The 25,832-nt window shown below is 39.7% G+C and overlaps 1 protein-coding gene across 14 annotated transcripts in view; it reads left to right on the top strand.

Annotated features, from left to right (window-relative positions):
* Agbl3 (AGBL carboxypeptidase 3) overlaps positions 1 to 25,832 on the top strand; it is a 53,700-nt gene that overhangs the window by 4,545 nt on the left and 23,323 nt on the right. For 11 of the 14 annotated variants that reach the window (XM_090333337.1, XM_090333343.1, XM_090333339.1 and 8 more), the window contains exons 2-8: positions 446 to 552; positions 2,368 to 2,428; positions 7,757 to 7,942; positions 13,282 to 13,389; positions 16,697 to 16,835; positions 18,534 to 19,313; positions 24,417 to 24,585. In XM_090333337.1, the coding sequence (XP_090189463.1) occupies positions 490 to 552; positions 2,368 to 2,428; positions 7,757 to 7,942; positions 13,282 to 13,389; positions 16,697 to 16,835; positions 18,534 to 19,313; positions 24,417 to 24,585 (1,506 nt within the window). In that variant the 5' untranslated portion in view covers positions 446 to 489. The remainder of the gene's footprint in view (positions 1 to 445; positions 553 to 2,367; positions 2,429 to 7,756; positions 7,943 to 13,281; positions 13,390 to 16,696; positions 16,836 to 18,533; positions 19,314 to 24,416; positions 24,586 to 25,832) is intronic. The other 3 variants (XM_090333338.1, XM_090333345.1, XM_090333340.1) reach the window with 3 other exon arrangements.

Raw genomic sequence — 25,832 nt, forward strand, 5'->3', positions numbered from 1 at the left:
GCTAGGCAGAATGATAGTGAATCCATTGTAAATGTATGGAAATGTAACAATGAAATTTCGGTATAACTAACATAAGCAAAATGTCCATCATGTTATTACGCTTAATTGCCTTGTATAAACTATTTTTCTTGTTTTATGATCTCTTGTGCCTTAGGATAATTCTGAAGGTACTAGCACTGTATAGTATTAGATTGTAAATGAAGACTATAAATTGTTTGGCTATGTAATCTGGAGATTTCTTTTTCAGTTAAATTACTTATTTGATTTGTCTTTTATTGTGATTTGCCTCATATTAATGAAGCATTTCTTCAATAAAGGGTTTATTAGCTCCATCCTTAGTTTTTACAGACAATTGAACTTTTCTTAAGTAGTCACTTAATGTAAACTATGCCTTCAGCTCAACAAGAAAAACTGTCAAATAATTTCCCTAAAAATTGTTTTACAGCCTATCCACATAATAAAATTATTTCAAGCCAAACACTGGAAGAGATGTCAGAAGACTCAGAAAAGGAAGATTATTCAGACAGAACAATCAGTGATGATGATGAATCGGTAAATTTTTCTTAATTTTGATCTTATATTTTGAGCTAATATATATATATTTATGTATTTTAAATCAATTTGTTACAAAATCAACTAGATGGATAATGGTAGGGAGTGAGATTGATTGGAATACATTACAGATAATGAAATTATCCCTTGTATAACTCACATCTATTAACAATAAATCCAGTACATGTTTAAATCATTGTCATTCAAGTTGGGAAATAATATGGCTGAAAGTTAAGCTAATAATTGGATATGATATGTTCTGTTTTGAAAAAACTATACCGGTGTTTTCTTTTTTTGTTGTTTTTTATTCTTTTTTTCATACATTTTTTATTGTAATTAATAGAAGGGTTACATGATATTTGCCAGATAGAAGGTTCATTAATTCACATACATTGATACCCTTTCACATGTCTTGGTCCCTTAGGGAATACTTTCACCAAGAATCTTTTGGGCTTTGGCCAGGTGTTTGGCCCAGTGGTAGAGTGCTTGCCTGGCATGCACAAAGGCCCGGGTTCGATTCCTCGGTACCCCCCCCACACACACACACACACAAAGGCCAAAAGTGGTGCTGAGGCTCAAGTGGTAGAGCTCTAGCCTTGAGAAGTCCAAGGACAGTGCTCAGACCCAAAGCTCAAGCCCAGGACTGGCAAAAAAAAAAAAAAAAAGAATCTTTTGGGCTTTGTTAAAATGTATGCATTAAATCATTAGTATTTTATTTTTATAATTGATGTCCACTTATTTTCTTGTATGTATTAATTCTACTGTACCACATCCTAGTATGTATCATTCTAAAATCACTTAAGCTATAAACCTCTGGTGTATCACAATAATCGTAAAAGTTAAAATGGTTCTGATATTACAAACAAAATAATAAGGAAGAAGAAAAATGTAGAGCCTTAAAATACTTTATCTGTTTCTAGTCCATATTTCTGAGAGATTTTCTTCAAATTTTATTAAAAAATGTAAATTATCATGTGTATATTATATAGAAATATGCTCCCTAAAATGATGTTTAACCCTTTAAACTTATGATAATCTGTGGGGGGGTTTTTTGTTGTTGTTCTTGGTAGTATTTTGTTTTTGTTTTGTTTTGTGGTCATGGGGATTGAACTCAAGAACTGGGCACTGTCCCTGAGCTCTTTTTTTTTTTTTTTGCCAGTCCTGGGCTTGAGCTCAGGGCCTGAGCACTGTCCTTGGACTTTCTCAAGGCTAGAGCTCTACCCTTGAGCCCACAGCACCACTTCCAGCTTTTTCTATGTATATGGTACCAAGAAATCAAACCTGGGTCTTTGTGGATGCTAGGCAAGCACTCTACCACTAGGCCAAAGTCCCAGCCCCCTGAGCTCTTTTTGCTCAAGGCTAGTGCTCTATCACTTAGAAGCACATCATCATTTCCTGTTTTCTAATGGTTAATTGGAGGTAAGAATCCCAAAGACTTCTCCTGTCCAGGCTGACTTTGAACCATGATTCTCAGATCTCAGCTTCCTGGGTAGTTAGGATTACAGGCATGAGCCATTAGCTTAGTTTAGCCTTTATTTAAATTGTTTTCTCGAGTTCCCATGTCTCTTTAAACATTGATCATTTGCTACAGTCATAATTATGACCACAGTCAGTGAAAGAGGAGCAGTTAAGATGCAGATTTGATGGTTCCAGAATATTGGAGCTATTACTTTGAGACCAAGAGCCCATAATTTCTTTAATTTCTTATTCATTAAACATTAAAGATACATACTTAATTCCAAGTATAAGATGGATATAGAACGATTCTAAATTTGAAATTGTTGGGTTTTAAATTTAAAAATTCTCTTGTTTCAGGATGAAGATACACTTATAAAATTTTTAGATGAAGATATTCATCATTGTGCACTGCTAACAGGTTTGAACTTTTCCATTTTTTTCATGAAAAAATAAAAACAAGGTTAGATTTAATAAAATAAGGATCACATTAAAAAAAATAATAATAATAGGGCCGTGAGTTTGGCCTAGTGGTAGAGTGCTTGCCTAGCATGTATGAAGACCCAGGTTTGATTCCTCAGTACCTCATATATAGAAAAAGCTAGAAGTTGTGCTGTGGCTCAAATGGTAGAGCACTAGTCTTGAAGGGAAAAAAGGCTCAAGGACATCACCCAGGCCCTGAGTTCAAGCCCTAGGACTGGCACAAAAGATGATAGATAGATAGATAGATAGATAGATAGATAGATAGATAGATAGATAGATAGATAGATAGATAGATAGACGCAAATGATTTTTTTGCCAGTCCTGGGCTTGAGCTCAGGGCCTGAGCACTGTCCTTGAACTTTCTCAAGGCTAGAGCTCTACCACTTGAGCCTCAGCACCACTTCTGGCTTTTTTTTTTCTATGTATGTAGTACCGAGGAATTGAACTCAGGTCTTCGTGCATGCTAGGCAAGCACTCTACCACTAGGCTAAACTCCCGGCCTGTAAATGATTTTTTTATTAAATTTTTTTATTGTAATTAGTAAAAGGGTTACATGATATTTGCCAGATAGAAGGTGCATTAATTCACATACATTGATACCCTTTCACATGTCTTGGTACCCATTTCCCTCCCCCCCCACACCCCCCACCCATCTTTGTTTTCCCCCCTTCCCTATCAAATTTCAAATATCCAAATACAAATAAATTCAATATATCAGATAACAAAGTGAGATACTATACCAATATGAGATAACCAAGGGACAGCAAAGGAGATGAGAGACAACACAGTACATTAAGGACAACAATCATTCATTATATGGCTTTTGTTTCAATATCCTGGAGGTCCTTTCAATTAGCTTCACATTATATGGCCTTATGTATCAAGATTTTGTTCTATTGCAAATCTCTGCTAGTAGAGCCCAAGGTTTCTACTGATTATGACAAATGAGGGAAACCATTGAGCCTAAGTTCCTTTGAGTCTGGCTTACTTCACTTAATATGATTTTTTCTAAGTCTTTCCATTTCCTAACAAATGGGGCAGTGTCATTCTTTCTGACTGCAGCATAGAATTCCATTGTGTACAAATACCACAACTTGTTGATCCACTCATCAACTGAGGGACATCTAGGTTGGTTCCATATCTTTGCTATGGTAAATAGTGCTGCAATGAACATTGTTGTGCTAGTGGGTTTAGTATGTCCTTGTTTCTGGATGGTTGGGTAAATGCCAAGTAGTGGAATTGCTGGGTCATAGGGGAGCTCTATGTTTAGCCTTTTGAGGCACTGCCACACTGCTTTCCATAGTGGTTGAACGAGTTTGCACTCCCACTGTTGGGAGCCAGAGTGGAATCAAACTGTACCTTGACTTGCATCAGACGATGGCTATATTGTCTTATTGCTTTCTGGCCCTATTCTATGTAAATGACCTGAGAATTACCATATGAATGTAACACCTGGAGGTTCCCTGGGAGAGGAGGAGGGAAGAAGGGGGAGTGGAAAATAAACGCGGCAGTCTCGGCAGTCTTTGCCTGGACTGCGGATATCCCGGACCTGGTGTGTCTGTCTCTCTTCTTTTTCTTCCTAGTCCTTGTCCCCTATTTCAGGAACCCCAATCTGCGAACCCTGGTTTGCTGCCGGTTGGCCCCGGCATCCCACCAACAGTGTAGTAGTGATCCCTCCTGGCCACATCCCCTCCAGCATCTGTTGTCATTCGTTTTCCTGATCCTGGCCATTCTAACTGGAGTGAGGTGGAATCTTAGAGTTGTTTTGATTTGCATTTCTTTTATGACCAGAGATGTTGAGCATTTCTTCATGTGTCTATAGGCCATTTTTGTTTCTTCTTCAGAGAAGACTCTCTTTAAGTCTTTGGCCCATTTTTTAATGGGATGGTTGTTACTTTGGAGGTTAGTTTTGGAGTGATTCAATTTTTTGAGTTGTTGATATATTTTAGATATGAGGCCTTTGTCCGTTGTTTGGTTGGTGAAGATCTTCTCCCACTCTGTAGGCTTCCTGATTAGTTTACTAGCTATGTCCTTTGCCATACAAAAGCTCTGCAGTTTAATGCAGTCCCACTTATCCAGCCTTTCTCTGATTTGTTGTGATTCTTGGTCCTTATTAAGAAAGTTTCGACCTGTGCCAAGGAGGCCTAGTGTATCTCCTATTCCTTCCTGTAAAGTTTTCAGTGTGTCAGCTTTTACCTCCAGGTCTTTGATCCATTTGGAGTTAATCCTGGTGCAAGGTGACAAAGAAGGATCCAGCTTTAGTTTTCTGCAGGTGTTTAACCAGTTCTGCCAGCACAACTTGTTGAAGAGGCTGTCTTTCTTCCATTCTATTTTTTTGGCTCCCTTGTCAAAGATTAGGTGGCCATAGGTCTGTGGTTTAATATCTGGGTCCTCAGTTCTATTCCATTGGTCTTCAGGCCTGTTCCTGTGCCAGTACCAAGCTGTTTTGAGAATTATAGCTCTGTAATAGAGTCTAAAGTTTGGAATTGAAATTCCTCCAGCGCTGTTCTTTCTGCTAAGAAGTGTTTTTGCTATACGGGGTCTTTTATTATTCCATATGAAATTTTGGATTGCGTCTTCTATTTCTTTAAAGAATGACATTGGGATGTTGATGGGTATTGCATTGAATTTGTAGATAGCTCTTGGCAAGATTGTCATTTTCACAGTGTTGATTCTTCCAATCCAGGAGCATGGGAGGTTTTTCCATTTCCTTAGTTCTGCTTTAATTTCCTTTTTTTAGGGTTTTAAAGTTTTCGTCAAAAAGGTCCTTTACATTCTTAGTTAAAAGCTAATTCCTAGGTACTTTATTTTCTTTGAGGCTATTGTGAAAGGAGTTTCTTTCCTGATTATTGCCTCGTTCCTCTCACTGTTGGCATAAAGGAAGGCAGTTGATTTTTGAGGGTTGATTTTATAGCCTGCTACTCTTCCAAAGCTTTGAATCAGCTCAAGGAACTTGGGAGTAGAGTCTATAGGATTCTTTAAATACAGAATCATGTCATCTGCAAAGAGGGATAGTTTTATTTCCTCTTTCCCTACTTGGATCCCCTTTATGCTTGCTTCTTGCCTTATTGCACTGGCTAGGAATTCTAGTACTATGTTAAAGAGTAGTGGAGAGAGTGGGCATCCTTGTCTCGTTCCTGATTTTAGAGGGAATGGCTTTAGATTTTCACCATTAAGTGTAATACTAGCAGTAGGTTTCTCATACACAGCCTTTATTACATTGAGGAATGTTCCATGGATTCCTAGTTTCTCCAGAGCTTTTAACATAAAGTGGTGTTGGATCTTGTCAAATGCCTTTTCCGCGTCTATTGAGACAATTGTGTGATTTTTGTCCTTGCTCCTGTTGATGTGTTGAATTACATCAATTGATTTGCGTATGTTGAACCAGCTTTGCCTCCCTGTGATGAATCCAGTTTGATCATAGTGTATAATTTTTTTGATGAGTTGTTGTAGACGGTTGGCCAGTATTTTGTTGAGAAGTTTTGCATCGATGTTCATCAAAGATATAGGTCTATAGTTCTCTTTCTTTGATGAATCTCTGTCTGGTTTGGGGATGAGTTATACTGGCTTCATAGAATGAGTTTGGTAAGGAACCTTCATTTTCAATTTCGTTGAAGAGCTTGAGGAGTATTGGTGTGAGCTCTGCTTTGAAGACCTTATAGAATTCAGCTGTGAATCCAGCTGGCCCTGGGCTTTTCTTAGGTGGAAGTTCTCTAATTGCCATTTCTATTTCAGAGCTTGAAATAGGCCTGTTGAGTTGGCTTAGTTCTTCTTGGTTCAGTGTGGGTATGTTAATATTGGCTAGGAATTCATCCATTTCATCTAGATTCTCAAATTTGTTGGCATAAAGGTTTGAGAAGTATTCCCTCATGATATTCTGGATCTTGGTAATTTCTGTCGTGATATTACCATTTTCATCTGCGATTTTGTTTATTTCGATATGCTCTCTTCTTTTTTTGGTAAGATTTGCTAAGGGCTTGTCAATTTTGTTAATTCTTTCAAAGAACCAACTCCTTGTTTTGTTGATTCTGTCTATAGTTTTTTTGGATTCCAAATCATTTAATTCTGCTTTGATTTTAATTATTTGCTTTCTTCTACTGGGATTAGGGTTGGTTTGTTGCTCTTTTTCCAGGAGCTTAAGGTGAGACATTAACTTGTTGGTTTGCAATTTTTCCAACTTGTTGTTGTAGGCACTCAGCGCTATAAATTTTCCTCTGAGTACTGCCTTTGCTGTGTCCCAAAGGAGTTGGTATTTTGTGTACTCCTTACTGTTGAATTTCATAAACTGTTGGATTTCTGTTCTGATCTCTTCGATGACCCATTGGTGATTCAACAATGTGTTGTTCAGTCTCCATGAGTTACAGGGTTTTCGTTGGTGGAGATGTGTGTTCAGTTCCAGTTTGATGCCTTTGTGGTCTGAGAGTGTGCATGGAATAATTTCAGTGTTTCTGAATCTGTCCAGGTTTGTTTTATGGCCTAAGATGTGATCTATTTTGGAAAATGTTCCATGTGCTGCTGAGAAAAACGTATATTGTGTTGTTGCTGGGTGGAATATTCTGCAGATGTCTGTTAGATCTAGTTGGTCTATATAGTTGTTCAGTTCTAAGGTTTCTCTGTTGAGTTTTTGCCTTGTTGATCTGTCCATAGGTGAGAGTGGTGTGTTAAAGTCACTGACAATAAAATGATTCCCCAACCCAAGAGGCTAGTGACTTAGGCTGAGACCTGAGGATCACAGTTTGAAGCCAGCCCAGGCAAGGGCAAACCTGTGAGACTAAACTACCAAAAATACTGGAAGGAGAACTGTGGCCCAAGTGGTAGAGCACTAGCCTTGAGCAAAACAAAGCTTAGGGACAGAGCTCAGGACCCTGAATGCAAGCCTCAGGACCAGCACATGCACACACACACACACACACACACACACACACACACACGCACACACGATGAATAAAGTAAAACAACTTTTAAAATAAAAAGTAAGCAAAAAGACAGTGAGAGAGCGAGAGAGAAGCAATTGACATTTTTAGAATACAGAAGGAGAATTCAGCATGAATCCACAGTGTATATACATTGACACACATTTTTAGCTATTATGAATGTGAGTTGTCACAAATGTTCATACATTTTTTAATTTAAAAATGCGAAGAATTATTTGATAGTAGTAATGATATCCGTGAATGAACTAATGTTGGAAGAAAAACAGAAAGTCGTGCAAAGCACGGGGGAATCATGACATTCCTGCTCATGCCTTGTGTTTGAATCTTTCCAGCTGACGCTCTTGGCGACCCGTTCTTCCCCCGGACCACGCAGATTCTCTTGGAGTATCAGCTAGGACGATGGGTGCCTCGCCTTCGAAAGCCAAGGGATTTATATGGCGTGTCTTCTTCTGGCCCACTGAGTCCCACACGATGGCCCTACCACTGCGAGGTCATTGATGAAAAAGTCAAGCACATTGGTAAGGGACTCCGACTTTAGAACTTCTGCTTTGTTAGTATGGTGTTAGAATAGGCATTCCCACAGAAATAGAAGGTAGATCTTTTCGAGTTTTCATGCAGATCATATATGTTTCCTTGTTTTGTTGAATTGGCTGTTTATATTGTCACAGCTCACTAAGTTTTCTGAGGATCCTCAGTGTGAATTTCATTCAAATGGCTCATGGAGGTCCCTTATTTTAAGGCTTGTTTTTTGGGAACTCCTTTTGGGGTTCTTTGTTTATTCCTGCCTCTTGTGTCCCTTTGTGGGTATGTATCATCTGATGTATGAACCAACTGTTCTGATTTTACCATCTAGCGTTCAGGATGGAAGATTTTTCAGACCAATGAATTATAGGGGGTTGGTTGGGTTTGGTATATTGATTTTGGTTCAGAATGAGTACAGAAGTCAAACCTCTATGTCAATTCTTCTTTGGCCATGATCAATGTCATCAGGGCCTACCAGTGTCTCAGAGTGACTGCAGGCATTTGAGGGTAGCCGTGCATCGTAGGTGTAGAAAACATGGCAGACATGGCCCATACTCAAGGACAAGCACCACAAGTACCAGAGTGGTGATGCTATGCTGGACCAAAAGGAACATATCTTCAGACATGCTCCCCACTTGGGAAAAGACCACTGGGCAGGCAGGAGACTTGTCCTCAGGTCTTACATGATCTGAGAGGTAGAAAATCCTAGATAGTCTGCTAGAAAAATTTAAGAACTAATGAATGAGTTCAACAAGGTTGAACAAGGTCAGTATATAAAATCAATTATATTTCTATGTTGCTGAGATCTGAGGATCTTGGTTCAAAGCCAGCTAGGATAGGAACAACTATGAGACTCGTACCTATTAGTCAGCAAAAATCAAAAGTGGAGATGTGGTTCAAGTGATAAAGAGACAGCTTTGACCAAAAAGCCAAGTGAGAGCAAGAGGCCCCAAGTTCAAATCCCAAGACTAGTACCTGTATACACACACACACACACACACACACACACACACACACACACACATCTACATAAAGTAGATGGCTGAGAATATACATATTCACAAATTAGAACATTTCTTATGTCATGACAGAAGTCCTTCTCAAACTGATCTGTCTATATGTTAAATGCAACTTCCATTAGACTACTAACTGGCTATCTTGTAGAAATTGACAGGCTGATCCTAAAATCACATGGAAAAACCAAGAAACCCTGGTCTCTCCTTCTCCCTATTTAAAAACAAAACAAAACTTGGAAAGAACAAAGCTGAGAACTCATACCTTCTGTCTTCAAGACTCAAAGTGTTCTGGATGGTGTGGTTTAATCATGTGGCTAGACATATAGACCAGTGAATAAAATGGAAAGCACAGAAATAAACCCATGAGTCTGTAGTCAACTGGGACTGGCTTTTGTAACAGGCTAAATCCTAAATGAGCAACCTCAAAGGGCTCTACACTCACACTAAGCTACTTTTGGCTTTCTAGAAGATTGTTAGCTGGACCTGCTGACCAGTTGATATGGAAGCCAGCAGTACAGCCTTCAGGATTCAGGGTTCAGGGTCTGGTTTTTCCTTTGCAGGTGTACTTAGTTGGCTGGAAGTTTCCAGAAAAATGTTTCATTTGTAGTTTGTTCAAGTGATGTGTTATCACAAGGCAGAGGTAGTACTTTGTTAACATTCAATGTCTCTTAGCTAAAAATTAGAAGTCATTTTCAGAAGTCTTAAAGTCACAAAAGAAAGAAAGCTGGGGAAATGATTCCAAACTTGAAGTTAAGATGCAGGATAATCAAAGGTGGCGTGTGATTTTAACCTGGATCCTTTTGCGATAGACAGCATTTCTGGCTTCACATGGAGATCTACATTGCACTACAATTACATTGGAGGAGTTCTAGTTTGTAGGGAATATACAGCCAAATATTTAAAGAGGATTAAGTATCATGCCAACAAATATTTCAGAGCAGAAAAATCTTTACTGCTGCTGCCCTTTGTCTGTATGTTTTTCATTGTTGCAAACTAGAATATTGTCTAAACTTCTGTAAAGGCATAAATGACTTCTATATAGAAGCTATAATACATTAATAATAGAAATTTTAAGAGACCCAAATAAATTTAAAAAATACAATCAGGGCACTTTTTTGCAGTTTGATTGGCAGTTTTTTAATAATTTTTATTGTAATTTATAGATGGGTTACATTATATTCACCAGATAGAAGGTGCATAACTTCACAAACATTGATACCCTTTCTCATGACATGGTCCCCATTTCCCTCCCACACTCCCCCCACTTATCTTGATTTCCCCCTTTCCCTATCCAATTTCAAATAACCAATTAAGCACATATAAAATATATCAGATAACAAGGTGAAAAATTGTAACAATATGAGATAACCAAGGGATGGCAAAAGAGATGAGAGATAACATAGTACATTAAGGACAACAGTCACTCATTATATGGCTTTTGTTTCCTTATCCTGGAGGCCTTACATTTAGTGTCGTACTATTTGGCCTAATGTCTCTAGATTTTGTTTTATTGTAAATATCTGCTAGGAGAGCCCAAGGTTTCTACTGATTATGACAAATGAGGGAGACTATTGGGCCTATGTTCCTTTGAGTCTGGCTTACTTCACTTAATATGATTTTTTCTAAGTCTTTCCATTTCCTTACAAATGGGATGATGTCGTGCTTTCTGACAGCAGCATAGAATTCCATTGTGTATAAATACCACATCTTGTTGATCCACTCATCAACTGAGGGGCATCTGGGTTGGTTCCATATCTTTGCTATGGTAAATAGTGCTGCAACGAACATCATTGTGCTAGTGGATTTAGTATGCCCTTGTTTCAGGACGGTTGGGTAAATGCCAAGTAGTGGAATTGCTGGGTCATAGGGGAGCTCTATGTTTAGTCTTTTGAGAACTGCCATACTGCTTTCCACAGTGGTTAAATGAGTTTGCACTCCCACCAACAGTCACTGGCACTTCTTTTAATTAAAAAAACAAATACAGACATACATATATTTACATACTTAGGCTATAACAAGTTCAAAGTATCATTACTTTAAAGATATCAGTTAAATCAGAGACGAATCTGCAGATTAAAATACTACATATGAATGTGTGAAATATAATGAAACCCATTTAAGTAATAAACTAAAAAAAGAATACAAGAAATATAAACAACTATGGGATGAGGGTTGGAGAGCAAAAGTGGGTAAATATGGTCAAAATACTTTATATACATGTGTGAAACTGGAACAGTATAGCTTGAGATGATTCGGGAGGAGGGGAGATGGGATGAGGGAGAGTGACAGCGGGGATGCATCTGATCAGGGTACCTATATCCACAAGTCAAACAAAACCCTGTAGTACAACTGATGGATGTTCATGTAAAAATACGGGGAATGAGGGGAGAAACAAAGGAAAATTCAATAACCATAAATGACCATCAGGTGGCACCATTACTAAATTAATCTGGAGCACTTGGAAATGTTTTTGGTTTGGGGGGGTTTTTTGTTGTTGTTGTTGTTGTTGTTGTTGTTGTTGTTTTGCCAGACCTGGGCTTGAGCTCGGGGCCTGAGCACTATCCTTGGAGTTTCTCAAGGCTAGAGCTCTACCACTTGAGCCTCAGCATCACTTCCAGCTTTTTTCTATGTATATAGTACCGAGGAATCGAACCCTGGTCTTCGTGCATGCTAGGCAAGCACTCTACCACTAGGCCAAACTCCCAGCCCAGCACTTGGAAATGTACAAAGTATTGTTTTACCTTTGGCCTCCATAGTAATCTAGTTTTCTAGGATTCTTAGAAAATAAATCATTTGTTGATTCTTAAGTTTTAAAACTTGTCTTTAGCAAGTAAATATATGAAATGGTACTCCATCTTGTTATAACTCAATCATTCCATTTGGGTTGAGTTTGCATTTCCTTGATAGTAAGTCCAAGAAACGTTTCATAGACATCTGAAGAAAAGAGGAAGAAATGGAACTTACAAAATTGCTGGTGGTGGGTAAATTGGTTTAGACACAGGATGAAAGTTTAAATAATGCTAGAGTGACTTTTTTGCAATGAAGATATATAGTGGGATAGAAAGAATTTATGGTAGTAAACCTGTATTATATCATTTATACTTAAATGTGGATATTTACCCTTAGTTGTTCAGCCATCCATCCAGTCATCTATCCATCTTTCTGACCATCCTTCCACTTAATCTACAAACATTTAAGTGACCACTACTTCAAATACTATGCAAAGAACATTTTAATGACAGAGTGGGATTAAAGTAAGCAAAAGCTAAACTGAAGCTAGCTTAGGTTGATTCTCAAAATATGGTTCTCAGTAGGGAGACTCTGGAAAACTGAAAACTGAAATGTTGACAGTTATATAAGTTGTTTTTCCAGTTCTGATAGATATTTGTGTGTCTTTATATGGCCACTTATTAAGAAATAAATAATAGCATATGCAGAGGTTAAGGAAATCTCCAACTATTTCTTTGATAAGAAGCTTACACAAAAGCAGATAGCTAAAATACCCCAGGGTTTGCAGAACAGAAAGCAGTTGTAAGTTTGTGATGCATTTTGGCTTGAGTTGATTAAGGTTTTCCACTAGTAGTTATAATTTTACTATTAATTTATATTTGATTGTGTGTTATTTGATTAATCCTATAATGCATAATGTGGAAGTTTATTGAGTCTCTGTAAGTAGACTTCCTTCTTCTTCATTATCTCAAATGCTATCGCATTGCTAGAACAGATGTCCAAAATGTCCAAAATGTTTCTCCAATTAGTGCTTGTTTCTTATCAGCAGATTCTTATTCAGCTAGGGTATTTGTCAATGTATTTGTGTGTGTGTGTGTGTGTGTGTGTGTGTGTGTGTGTGTGTACATACATATATAAATTTGGCAGGTAATGTTTTCAAATGAAAAATGATGGAGAGTCTAAGAATATACACTCTTTTTTTGAGAGAAGAAACCTGAAAATACGTATAAACTGAAGGTATCACCATGACAAAGAAAAGAGGAAAAAAAGAGGCTTAAGATACAGTGAAAGATAGAAGAAAAGGTGGGACAGAGAGTCCAGAGGTATGATAGAAAGACATCAAGGACTGAGGAAAAAATAGAAATCATAACACCAAATTGATAATGAGCACACAGAAACTTGAACAACTCAAGATAATTGCAGAACAAGATACAAAGGAATATGAGTTTTGTTTCAGTGGGATGGTGTTTCAGTGAACATAGCCTGCTCAAAATAGTAAATTTTAGCCTGGGTCTGCAAATGTACAGGAAATTATTCCTATTTCATTTTGATATCATATTTATATAATGCCTCCCTTCCTTCTTTTCCAGATTGGACTCCTTTGTTTCCTGAGCCAGTGTATGTCCCCACCGGCCTGGAAATAGAACCTGCCTATTCAAACACCAGTGAAGATACTGTGGTTTATCTGGCAGAAGATGGTGAGTGCCTAATGAGATAGGCTCCTGCGACTCACACTTGTAATCCTGGCTACTCAGGAGGCTGAGGTATGAGGATCTCAGTTAACTGAAGTCAATGAGACTCTTATCTCCAATTAGGCAGAGCTGTGACTCAAGGGGCAAAGTGGTAGAGTTGAGCAAAAAAGCTCAGGGACAGTACTCAAGATCAAGTCCCAAGACTAGTATATACACGCACACGCACACACACACACACACACACACACACACAACACACACACACACACACAAATTATATATTACATACATCCATATATACATGTTGGTATATGTATTACTGTTTAGTTATACTTGTTTTGCTCTTTGTAGTGGGAAACTCAGATTACCAGAAAGTTTCTATCCCTATGAAAAATGTTGAGGTACATGTTGATTCAGTATGAGCTAGCACTCATTATATTTTTGAAGATATACTAGTCTGTGCTGAGTCACTTTAAAATATACTATCACATCTATTAGAATGGGGAATTATGTTTAGAATGAATTGTGCCTCACATATTTTTGAAGGTAAACTTGGTGGAGTTATCTACAATTGTTAGTCTCTCTGCATCTCTTTCAATCATTCAGATACCTTCCTTTTCATTTCATGCTTGTTTGATGCATTTCTTAGAGTTGGCATTTTCATACCTGAATAAAATACCATAGACACAAATGACATCCAAGATTATATCCCAGGAAAGCATTACTACTCAAGATCAATATTCACACCTTGCAAGTTGTATTCAATCAGGCATACTCTTAGTCTGCTTTTATGATAGAGAGTGCTGATAATCAAACTTAGAATCTTAGCTTGTGTCCTAATATTCCAATATTTCTTGGCACAATTTATTAGCACAATTTCACCATCAGAATTTAGCATCTTAGTGTTTTTCATATATTAAAAACAACTTCAAAGGGATTTCTATAAATCACATATTTGCACACATGTTTCTAAACACCTGAAGAGAAAAAGCACCTCTAACATTTAAAAAAGTTGATTTAAAATACTTAAATGGTTAACCTGGCTTATAGTTTCAGGAATAGCTGAAGCAAGATCTGATTTTAAAAGAATTAAAATAGTTGAGGTGATTCAGTCAGAGTCATACCGGGTATTAGAAGGCACATGAAGTTTAATTGAATGACTTTACAAAAGGGTAGATAAAGTTAAGGAAGACTAAAAAGGAATGCTGAAATCACATAGGCATGGATGGAGGTGGGGTATGTGTATGTGTATGTGTGAGTTGCTTAAAACAAAATAAACTTTATGCTTCAGTTTTGTTTCTGGTGAGTCACCTTTTGAGTTCAGTGTTTATTCCTCTGCTCTATGCAGTTCATCAAAGGCAATCTCTGCTTCTGTTCTAGTGTTTTCATTTCTCACATGCAAGTTAATGCTTTCTGACAATTTCTATTCAGAAATACTCATTTGTTCTTTTTTTCCACTTGAACCTTTCACTTATTAATCATGCATCTTCTAATTTCTCTATCTGACAGATCTAACTTCTTTCTCTAATAGAATGGTTACGTTTTGCCTTTTGACAGTGTATGGAAGATTCCTGTGCGTGTGTGTGTGTGTGTGTGTGTGTGTGTGTGTGTGTGTATGTGCTGAAATCTTCAGATTGTTATCTGGAGGTCTTGTGAACATCAGTAAAGACAGGCAAATTGTTTTTAATGCCTAAAAATTGAAAAAAACCCAACCAACAAAATGTCCACTTGCTAACTCTTCATTGTATGAGTATGAGATGGGGTAGGGGCCTGGTATTACATTAGTAACCAGGAAATAAGGTAGGCCTCGATTTATTGTTTGCTCTTCATTGCACCACAAGCTTCAAATCCCACATCCCCATTTAGGAGGGAGCTGGAGTGATGGTGCAGGAGTGGCAGCCTTTGCTGTCTTCCTCATAGAGGATCTCTGAACTTCTCACTGCTCCCAAATGCCTAGGTCCCTGTCACTTGGTTCTCATGGCTTGTGAAGGTTTGAGGGAAGAAACAGGAATTTGCTGTCGTTCTCATTAGGCCTCTACCTTAGCCACACATAGAGTCCCTGCTTCTCAGAAAGAAAATCTTTTCAGTACTCCAGGATCTTCAACTGTTGGTGTACTTCCAGTGTGTAAACCTACCTTTCCTCAGGGAAGAAAACATTGGTGTTATTTGGGGGTTTTAGTCAGTTTCCTTTCCTTGGATAGTACGTATGCATACGAGTGCCCTACAGGTGCCAGTGTCTGTTGCCCTTGCTCCAAGAATTTAAGATATTATTCCCCGAGAGGGGAGGAGAAGTGATCTGGGCAGATTTTGTGTCATTCTCCACCGTGCTGGCCACACCCCGACCTCCCACTCAATACTGTGATGAGGATTACTTGCAGTTCATCCATTGCTTTTCTCACTATGTGGTGGGGTCCACGAGAAGAGTACAAAATCCCCTTACCTCTACATATTTGGTTGGTATAAATTTTCCTTACATCTGTATATCCTTTGGTAGGTATAAAATCCCCTTACATCTGTGTATCTGTGTATCCTTGATAATCTTCCAAGAAACTCTGTATTCCTGTATTCTCTTTATTACTCCACTCATTCTTTACCAATTGATTTTTTCGTGTTTTTGGTTTGGGGTTTTTATCGGTCATGGGGCTTGAACTCTGGGACTGGGTGTTGTCCTTGAGTTCTTCAGCTCCAGCTCTACCAATTGAGTTACTGTGCCACTTTTGGTTTTCTGATGGTTATTTGGATATGAGTCTCACGGACTTTCATACCTGGGCTGGCTTTGAACCGTGATTCTCAGATCTCAGGCTCCTCGGTAGCTAGGGTTACAGGTGTGAGCCATTAGTGCCTGGCTGCCACCTCAGCGTCAGTCGTGTGTACCAGGTAAGTTAGTGCTCGGGTCCCAACTCTCCCCAGAAGTGTCTTAGATTCTGAAGTAGCAGTGGTCCTGTAACCACAGTTCTTTGAGGAGTTCAAGAACAGCTGTACATTGACCCACAGCAATATTTTTGTGGCAAGGATGAGAGCCAAACGTTTTCCCAGTGATCTAATCCCAAGAAGGAATGCAGAATTGGGACTCTAGTTTTAAGTCTTTTCTAGTGTTTCACATGCTGAACTTTAAATGTCCTTGTAAGCACTGTTTCTACTTCAGCCCACAAAAGACGTGTTACGTGTGTTCTGTGTCATTCTGTTCAAAGTATTTTCTAACATTCTTGTCATCTTTTTTTCTTTGCTCTATGCAGAAATGTGTTACCTTGCTTTCAAATATATGAAATTCATTATATATCTTATTGTCATTGATTTAGTCTTTTCTTACCAGCTTATAAAGAACCCTGTTTTGTATATTCCCGAGTTGGGGGTAATCGGACACCCTTGAAGCAGCCTGCGGATAACTGTGACAACACCTTGATGTTTGAAGCAAGGTTTGAAAGTGGTAATCTACAGAAGGTAGTCAAAGTGTAGGTTTTAATTATTTTTATTTAAGGAGTGAAACATTAAATGTTTATTCATTTTTATGTTAGGTCTCTTGAAGTTCTTGTAATTCCTGAAGTGTAAGTGCTAATTGGTGATATCAAGGATTTGAAGGAATTATTTTACCTGTTCCCAGGATGCACAAAGACCCAGGTTTAATTCCTCGATACCACATACATAGAAAAGAATGCAAGTGGTGCTGTGACACAAGTTGTAGAGCTCTAGCCTTGAGAAAGCCCAAGGACAGTGCTCAGGCCCTGAGTTCAAGCCCCAGGACTGACCAAAAAAAAAAATTATATATATATATATGTTTACAGACTAGCTTGTTACCAAATACAGTCCTTGTACTGAAAGAATTCAAATTTTACAATCTATGTGATCACATTAACTTTTAAATGCTTTTAAATTTCTCTGAATGACAATTTCATATCTCAAGAATTCAAATTAGGCCAGGAGTTTGGCCTAGTGGTTAAAGTCCTTGCCTAGCATGCACGAAGACCCGGGTTCGATTCCTTGGTACCACATACACACAAAAAAAAAGCCGGAAATGGTGCTGAGGTTCACGTGGGTAGAGCACTAGACTTGAGAAAGTCCAAGGACAGTGCTCAGGCCCTGAGCTCAAGCCCAGGACTGGCCAAAAAAAAAGAATTCAAATTATTAGAAAGTCAAAATATGTGTTTGAAGAAAAAAATGTGGGTTTTTCTTCAGTTTCCATAATACCTTAATCAGTTATTTTACAAAAGAAAATGCAATTACATTGAAATATGCAGATTTTTATGCAGATTTTATGTAGAATTACAATGCAATACAAAGGCTTTAGATTAGGATACAGTTTCTAATGGGGGGGGAAGGACATTTTAATGTTTTTCTACATTTTTATTAGCATCAATTAGTTGTACACGGTGCTGGCTCATTATAACATGTTGCATACATGCATAGACTGTCCCTTGAGCAGACTTACCCTCCGCCACTCTCTTTCATCCCCCTGGCCCTTTTCCCACACCAGTCCTAGCCAGCTTCCCTGTTCTGTTTTGACTTGTTATTGGGTACTGTCTTAGGTAAACATGGTTACACTCTCTGCCAGGCCAGTGCTCACAACCTGTAATCCTGGCTATTCAGGAGGCTGAGATCTGAAGATCCCAGTTCAGAGCCAGCCAGGGCAGAAAAGTCTGTGAGACTCATCTCCAATAAACTCAGGGAAAATTTAAAAAAAAAAAAAAACAAAAAAAGAAGAAGAAAAGCAGGAGGTGGGGCTGTGGCTCAAGTGGTAGAGAGCCAGCGTTGAGCAAAAGAAAAGGAAGCCCCGGGGGCCTGGGGGTTCGGCCTAGTGGTAGAGTGCTTGCCTAGCATGCATGAAAACCAGGGTTCAATTCCTCAGTACCACATATACAGGAAAAAGCCAGAAGTGGTGCTGAGGCTCAAAGTGGTGGAGCTCTAACTTTGAGGAAAACCCAAGGACAGTGCTCAGGCCCTAAAATCAAGGCCAGGACTGGCAAAGGAAAAAGCAGCTCAGGGATAGCGCCCTGGCCCAGATGTCAAACCCCAGGGCCCAAACAAAACCAGACAAGGTAGACGTGGCTGTTGTCGTAGTCGTTCATCAAGTAATTGTTTCACTGACTCGAAGGTGAGAGGCCATGTGTGCATTCCCCACCCCCTCCTCCTCCTCCTCCTCTCTGGCGCCCTAGGGCGGAGTACGAGTACCAGCTGACCGTGCGCCCCGACCTCTTCACCAACAAGCACACCCAGTGGTACTACTTCCAAGTCACCAACACGCGGGCCGACACGGCGTACAGGTTCACCATCGTCAACTTCACCAAGCCGGCCAGCCTGTACAACCGCGGCATGCGGCCCCTGTTCTACTCGGAGAAGGAGGCGCAGCTGCACCGCGTGGGCTGGCGGCGCATCGGGGAGCAGATCAAGTACTACAAGAGCCAGCAGGGCCGCGACGGCCGCCAGCTCTTCTCGCTCACCTGGACCTTCCAGTTCCCGCACAGCCAGGACACCTGCTACTTCGCGCACTGCTACCCCTACACCTACAGCAACCTGCAGGATTACCTGTCGGCCATCCACAGCGACCCCGTGCGCTCCAAGTTCTGCAAGATCCGCGTGCTGTGCCCCACGCTGGCCAGGAACATGGTGTACGTGCTCACCATCACCACGCCCTGGAAGAACGCCGACGGCCGGCGCCGCAAGGCCGTCATCCTCACCGCCCGCGTGCACCCCGGCGAGACCAACAGCTCGTGGATGATGAAGGGCTTCCTGGATTACCTGCTGGGCGACTCGCGCGACGCGCAGCTGCTGCGCGACACCTTCGTCTTCAAGGTGGTGCCCATGCTCAACCCCGACGGCGTGATCGTGGGCAACTACCGCTGCTCGCTGTCCGGCCGCGACCTCAACCGCAACTACACGTCCGTGCTCAAGGAGTCCTTCCCCTCCGTGTGGTACACGCGCAACATGATCCACAGGTGGGGCGCGCGCCTCCCTCCGCCCCTCCCGCCGCCTCTGGGTCTGGCTGGCTGGCTGGCTGGCTGGCTCTCTCTTTCTCTCTCTGTCTCTCTCTGTCTCTGTCTCTCTGTCTGTCCCTCCCATCTCTGACTCTCTCTGCCACTCCATCTCTCTGTCTCTCTGTCTCTGTCTCTGTCTCTGTGTGTCCCTGTCTCTCTGTCTCTCTCTGAGTCTCTCTGCATCTCTCTGTCTCTCTGTCTCTGTGTGTGTCTGTCTCCCTGTCTGTCCCTCCCATTTCTGACTCTCTCTGCCCCTCCATCTCTCTGTCTCTGTCTCTGTGTGTCCCTGTCTCTCTGGCTCTCTCTGAGTCACTCTGCATCTCTCTCTGTCTCTGTGTGTCCCTGACTCTCTGTCTCTCAGTGTCTCTCTGTCTCTCTGTCTCTCAGTGTCTCTCTGTCTCTGTCTCTGTCTCTGTCTCTGTCTCTGTCTCTCTCTCTCTCTCTCACACACACACACACACACACACACACACACACACACGCTTGCTTATTTATTCTACTCTAACTCTTCTTGAGATCATGTAGAACTACGTCATTATCCTGTGAGTTTTCCCCAGTCAGGTCCTACATTCTCATGACATGACGCAAACTGGATTTGCTAACTTCTGAAAGCATCCCTCTGTGAGTCATAGCTAAATGTGCAGATCCCGAAGTCAGCTTGTTGGCAAAACCAGCAATAGGATCTTGGACTCTCTCTTGTGAAAGTTGACTGTTGTGCTGCACATACATCACAGAGGGAGTCTTTGCTTATTGGTTTACACAGTTATTAAATGTACAATCATCTCATTTGAGTATGGAAAGTTGAACAGCTTTAAAATTTCCAAAGGACTAGCCAGGCGCTGTGGCTCAGGCCTGTAATGCTAGCTACTCAGGAGGCTGAGATCTGAGGATCAAGGTTCAAAGCCAGCCCAGGCACAAAAGGACCTGAGACTCTTATCTCCAAATATCCTCTAGAAAACGGGAAGTGGGGCTTCACTCAAGGGTGGGGTAGTAGCCTTGAGCTGAATTGCTCAGGGACAATGTCCAGGCCAAGTTCAAACCCCATGAGCCAAAAAGAAAAAAAAAAATCCCAACAGACTTACATGAGTTCTGTGCTCATGCCTAAAACCCTTGTTACTCAGGAAGCTAAGATCTTGAGGATCACAGTTTGAAGCTAACCAGAGTAAAAATTAAATATTTAAAAAAAAAACTTCATAAGACTTCATTTCTAAAATAATAAGCAAAGAGCCAGGGTAGAGGTGTGGCTCAAGTGGTGGAGAACTGGCTACGAAAGAAAGCCAGGCAAACTCAAGAACTGACAATAAAATAAATTTAAAACAGAAAATTTTAATTACTTATTCACTCTCTGGGTGAATTACTGGATGGATCAGGTAATAAAATGTCAGAGTAGATATCTGCTACAGTAGATTGACTGGAGTCCAGAGCATCCATTACAAATTCAAAGCCTCCTAACCTTCATTATTAAGAGCATTATTTGGAAGTTAACCATGTCACACTGAAATCCCTGCTATCTCATTTATTAACTTATGACCTTGTGCAATTAAGACACCAAAATAAATCTCCATTAGTCATCTATGAAATGGAAATAATACTTCTCATTTAAGAGGATGAACTGAGAAAATTATCTCTAATGGGCTCAGAATAGACTGAAAAACTGAAGACTCTAATATTTAATATGATTCCTCAAATATAAAAAGATGTGGCAAGAATTCTTGTAAATGATGTAGCATTATTGGAATGTCATAATAATAAATACTTGGATAGGAATGCTATCCCTTTATCCACTGTTGCTAACCAGAATTCTTCACAGTGACAAGCACAGGAATCCCATTAGAAAGTACCAGGAAGGGGCAGAGAGTTGGGGGAGGGGAGCAAGGAAATCCTTCAGTTCCTCAGAGGAGCTGACAAGTTGGCTTTCTTGAAACTAGCTGGGAAACATTCAAGTGATAAAACAATAGCTGGTGACTTTTGTTCCTTGGGGATGCAAGCAACAGAAAGAACTGGCTGTGCAATGTGATATTCCAGACCAAATTCCAGCACAGAATAAGGAAAATGAGTGGGGACAAAAACTAGTGAAATCCCAAGGAAGCTGAGTAGTTATGTGCCAATATTGGTGTCTTTAGGTTAGTTTGTTTTTGTGGTATGGGGCATTAAACTCAGGCTTTCTCCAGCTTGCTAGGTAAACACTCTACCACTTAAGCCACACATCCAGTCCTTTTACTTTTGTTTTTAGTGTATTTTTCAGACAAGCTCTCTTGCATCTAATGGAGTGCATCCTATGCTATCCTAAGCAACTGTGTGTATAGGCATGTGCCAATAGACTGTGGTATTTTGTTTTTAATATATCATGGTTTATGTAATAGGTTAACATTTAAGGAAGATAGAGAAGCTTTTATGAGAATGCTCACTGTTTTTACAAATTTGGTCTAAATTTAAAGTTATTCTAAAATAAAAAGGGTTTAAAAATAATTAAAGGGAGCTGCTGGGGTCCTTGTTAGATACATTATGATCTTTGATGTTAGGGTTCCTGGTCTAGCAAAAGTTATATCATAGGTCAAGACCCTTGGGCTTGCCTCTGTGGATGCAAATTTAAATGTCTCAGGTTATCTTGTAGGAAAGGTAAAGGCAGAGCTCTATTCATTAAGTTACAGAAAGAATCCCAAGAAAGAGAGAAACTTTTTTTTGCTGTTAATAAGGGCAGGTAAATAAAGTAATATTAATTATTAATAATTAATATTAAATATTAATATGGTCAGGTTAAGCAGCTGTAAGTAGATTAAAGGTTGCATGTTAGAATACATCATAGTATAGTTTTCATATATGATCCCTAATATAAAATACTTATGACATCTCAGTCATCAGCAAATAGGAAGAAATTTCAAACTGTTAATGTAAGATGAGTGACGTGAATATTCTTTTACTTTAACAATAATAATAATAATTTCTTTGGGAATTAATTATCTAGAAATAAAAGTTTCTTTTGACCCTTAAGAAGTTGAAAAATCTGCCAAGTGCAATGTGGCTCACGCCTGTAATCTTAGCTACTGAGAAGGCTTAGATATGAGGATCAAGGTTCAAAGCCAGGCCCGGCACAAAAAGATCAAGACTCTTATCTCCAATTAACCTCTAGAAAACGGGAAGTGGGGCTTGGCTCAAGGGTAAGTCAGTAGCCTTGAGCTGAAGAGCTCAAGGACAATGCTCAGGCCCGGGGTGGGTGGTAGCCTTGAGCTGAAGAGCTCAGGGACAGAGCCCAGGTGGAGATCAAGCCCCATGACTCGTGGAAAAAGAAGGAGAAGGAGAAGGAGAAGGAGAAGGAGGAGAAGGAGAAGGAGGAGAAGGAGAAGGAGAAGAAGAAGAAGAAGAAGAAGAAGAAGAAGAAGAAGAAGAAGAAGAAGAAGAAGAGGAAGAAGAGGAGGAGGAGGAGGAAGAGAAGGAGCAGGAGGAGGAGGGGGAGGGGGAGGAGGAGGAGGAGGAGGAAGTTGAAAACTCCTAGCTACTAAGGAGGCTGAGATCTGAGGATCGAGGTTCAATGCCAGCCCGGGCACAAAAGGACCTGAGACTCTTATCTCCAATGAACCTCTAGAAAATGGGAAGTGGGGCTTGGCAAGAACAATAAATTATATGGATAATAGGTTTCAGTTTGAAATTAGCTTAAGGTATAGTAGTTTTTAATGAAAACAGTGCTTTACATGCTTTGATTTGAGGTTGTGGGAGGTGGTGTTTGTTTGGGATTCTTTGGGTGTTACGAGGGCTTGAACTCAAGACCTTGAACTTTGTAGGCAAGTTCTCTATTGCTTGAGTCATGTTCCAGCCCTTTGTGCTTCAGTTATTTTTTCAGATATGGTCTCATAGATGCCTTACTTTTTCTCTAAACTATGATCTTTCTACTTATACCTCCCAGATAACTAAAATTACAGAGCTACCCACTGTACATACCCGGCATTTTTGGTTGAAATGCAGTATTATTAACTTTCACCTTGGGTAGCCTCAAATTTCAATCCTCCCCATTTCTGATTCCCAGGTAGCTGGGATTACAGAAGTGAGCCATCATCAGCTGCCCTAAATGCTCTAATTTTAGATGTTAATGTTGTGGTAATACGTTTCATATTACAATACCACTTTGTAATACCATTATGATAGTATTTTAGCATTATCCCTTCATGTATAAGCAATTGTGTAGGTGCCATTGATTAGGCCATGCTATGTCAAGTTTCAAAATACTCCTAATCCCACCACCCTGGCACCATTTTTAACTTGGAAGCCTCCTTCAGGGATCATTTTCAAAAGCTTGATTGTTATTCTTTTAAGAAAGTGTTCTAAATTATATAGGCTAAGATTTGAAATATGTATATATGTATATAGTCATTCCTTTAAAATATTTTATTTCTTTGAAATACGCTTCTTTGAAAATTTTGTCAGGAAAAGTCAATTCGGATTCCAGTACCATTTCTCTTAGAATAACATTCAGTCACCAAATTAATGAAGGGTTAGCTGACAGTCTATTTAACCCCAAGGCCTCAGGCGTGCAGTTATTAACAAATATGTGGGAAGCTTCTCTGTGGATAACACAGTTCTAGAGGATTTCGATTAAGGACCATACATGTCGAACTGAGAAAACTGTGATACAGAAGTTCCACAGGAAGGAAGTGGATGAGCTCCAGCGGTTAGGAAGGAAGGAAGAGATACAGATGTGTTTTGATCATGAGGGTACCATGTACATTTATAAAGATGATGAAGGAATGAGTGCTTTCCAGTCAAAAAGAAACAACATGAACAGTGACCAAAACCAAGAATAAAGCAGAGTGAGTTTCTTGTGGAAAGTCTTTGGGAATCAGGTAAATTCTGTCTTCATGATAGAAGGCTACAACCACTCACATCTAGATAGTTACAGGCAATGATTATATAGATGTTTTCAAATGTCTATTAGTAGTGGCAATAATGCTATGTAGATAAGAAGACAAAGTTGAAAGGCTACATATTTGGACGTTATATAACAAAGACACAGTTGTACCTATCGAAGAGAATGCTGAGGTGTTAGTAACCCCTTTCTTCTTTTCTGGGTAGACTGATGGAGAAGCGAGAGGTGATTTTATACTGTGATCTCCATGGCCACAGCAGGAAGGAAAATATCTTCATGTATGGCTGCGATGGCAGTTACCGCTCTAAAACCAAATCTCTGTACTTACAGCAACGAATCTTCCCACTGATGCTGAGCAAGAACTGCCCAGATAAAGTAAGCACCTTGAAGAGCTCAGTTTCCCTTCTGCTAACAGTGCTCCTTGTGGACAGTGGAAGAGATAAGCTTTCTCAGTAACCTCATTTTATATTTAGTTCTTCTGACTGCTTTACACAGCTGACGACATAAGGAAACAATTATGTGGAACTGCTTCGTGACCAAATAATTTGAAACAATTTTTGGGGTGCCAGCAACTCATGCCTGTAATCCTAGCTACTCAGGAGGCTGAAATCTCTGAGGCTCAGGGTTCAAAGCTAACCCCCAGCAGATAAATCTGAGAGACGCTTATCCCCAATAAACAAGCAAAAAGCCAGCAGTGGAACTTGGTTCAAGTGACAGAGCACTGCCTTGAGCACAGAAGTTCAGGGACAGCACTCTGGCTCTAACATTAAGCCCCAGGAACAGCATGTGCATTCGTGCACACACACACACACACACACACACACACACACACACTCCAATTTAAGTTATGGTTACATAATGAGTTCCAAGCAAATGTGAGCTACATAGTGAAGAAACAAAGATTATTTTACATATGGAAGGTTCCTCTATTTGCCATTCAATATGTTTTGAGGCCTTTATTACTTTAATATGTGTTTAGTGTATATAGGTTAAAGGTATGCTCTTAAGAAATGTATAATATCTTTAAAGTGTTTAGTAGAAGTTTGCCAAGAAAAAAATGAATAACCAATATTTCAATAATGTACAAACATTAGATTAAAAAAGAATAACATAATTATTTTATAAATGTTATATTATTTTAAAAAAAAAAGAGCTGGGAATGATGCATACCTTGAGAACTTGAGAAGCTAAGAATGACAGCCTGGGAAATACAGCAAGACTCTGTCAAAAATAAGTAAATTAATAAATCCTCCCAAAAACCTTTTTATCCTTTTTATAAATAATATGTTAGGAAGCTTTCAATTGGCCTGTCATATGAAAGTAAAGCATGTTCTCCTGGAAATGTCTAACACTAATTATTCCTAAGTATGGAATGGCAACAAACACAATCCCAGCAACTTGGGATATGGAGATAGGAGGATGGTAATCCAAGCTACTTCAGTCAAACATGTGACACCCCATCTGAAAATGGACTAGGGAATGAAATGGGACAGTGCTTCTTTGAGTTTAATCCTACTACCAAAGAGAAGTTTAAACTCCTTTCCAAAACTTTTTTTTTTTTTTGGTCAGTTGCAGAGGTTGAACTCTAAGCCTGGGCACTGTTCCTGAGCTCTTCAGCTCAA

This window comes from Megascapheus bottae, chromosome 5 (assembly GCF_031878675.1).
Source record: "Megascapheus bottae isolate mThoBot1 chromosome 5, mThoBot2.hap1, whole genome shotgun sequence".
Lineage (NCBI taxonomy): Eukaryota > Metazoa > Chordata > Mammalia > Rodentia > Geomyidae > Megascapheus > Megascapheus bottae.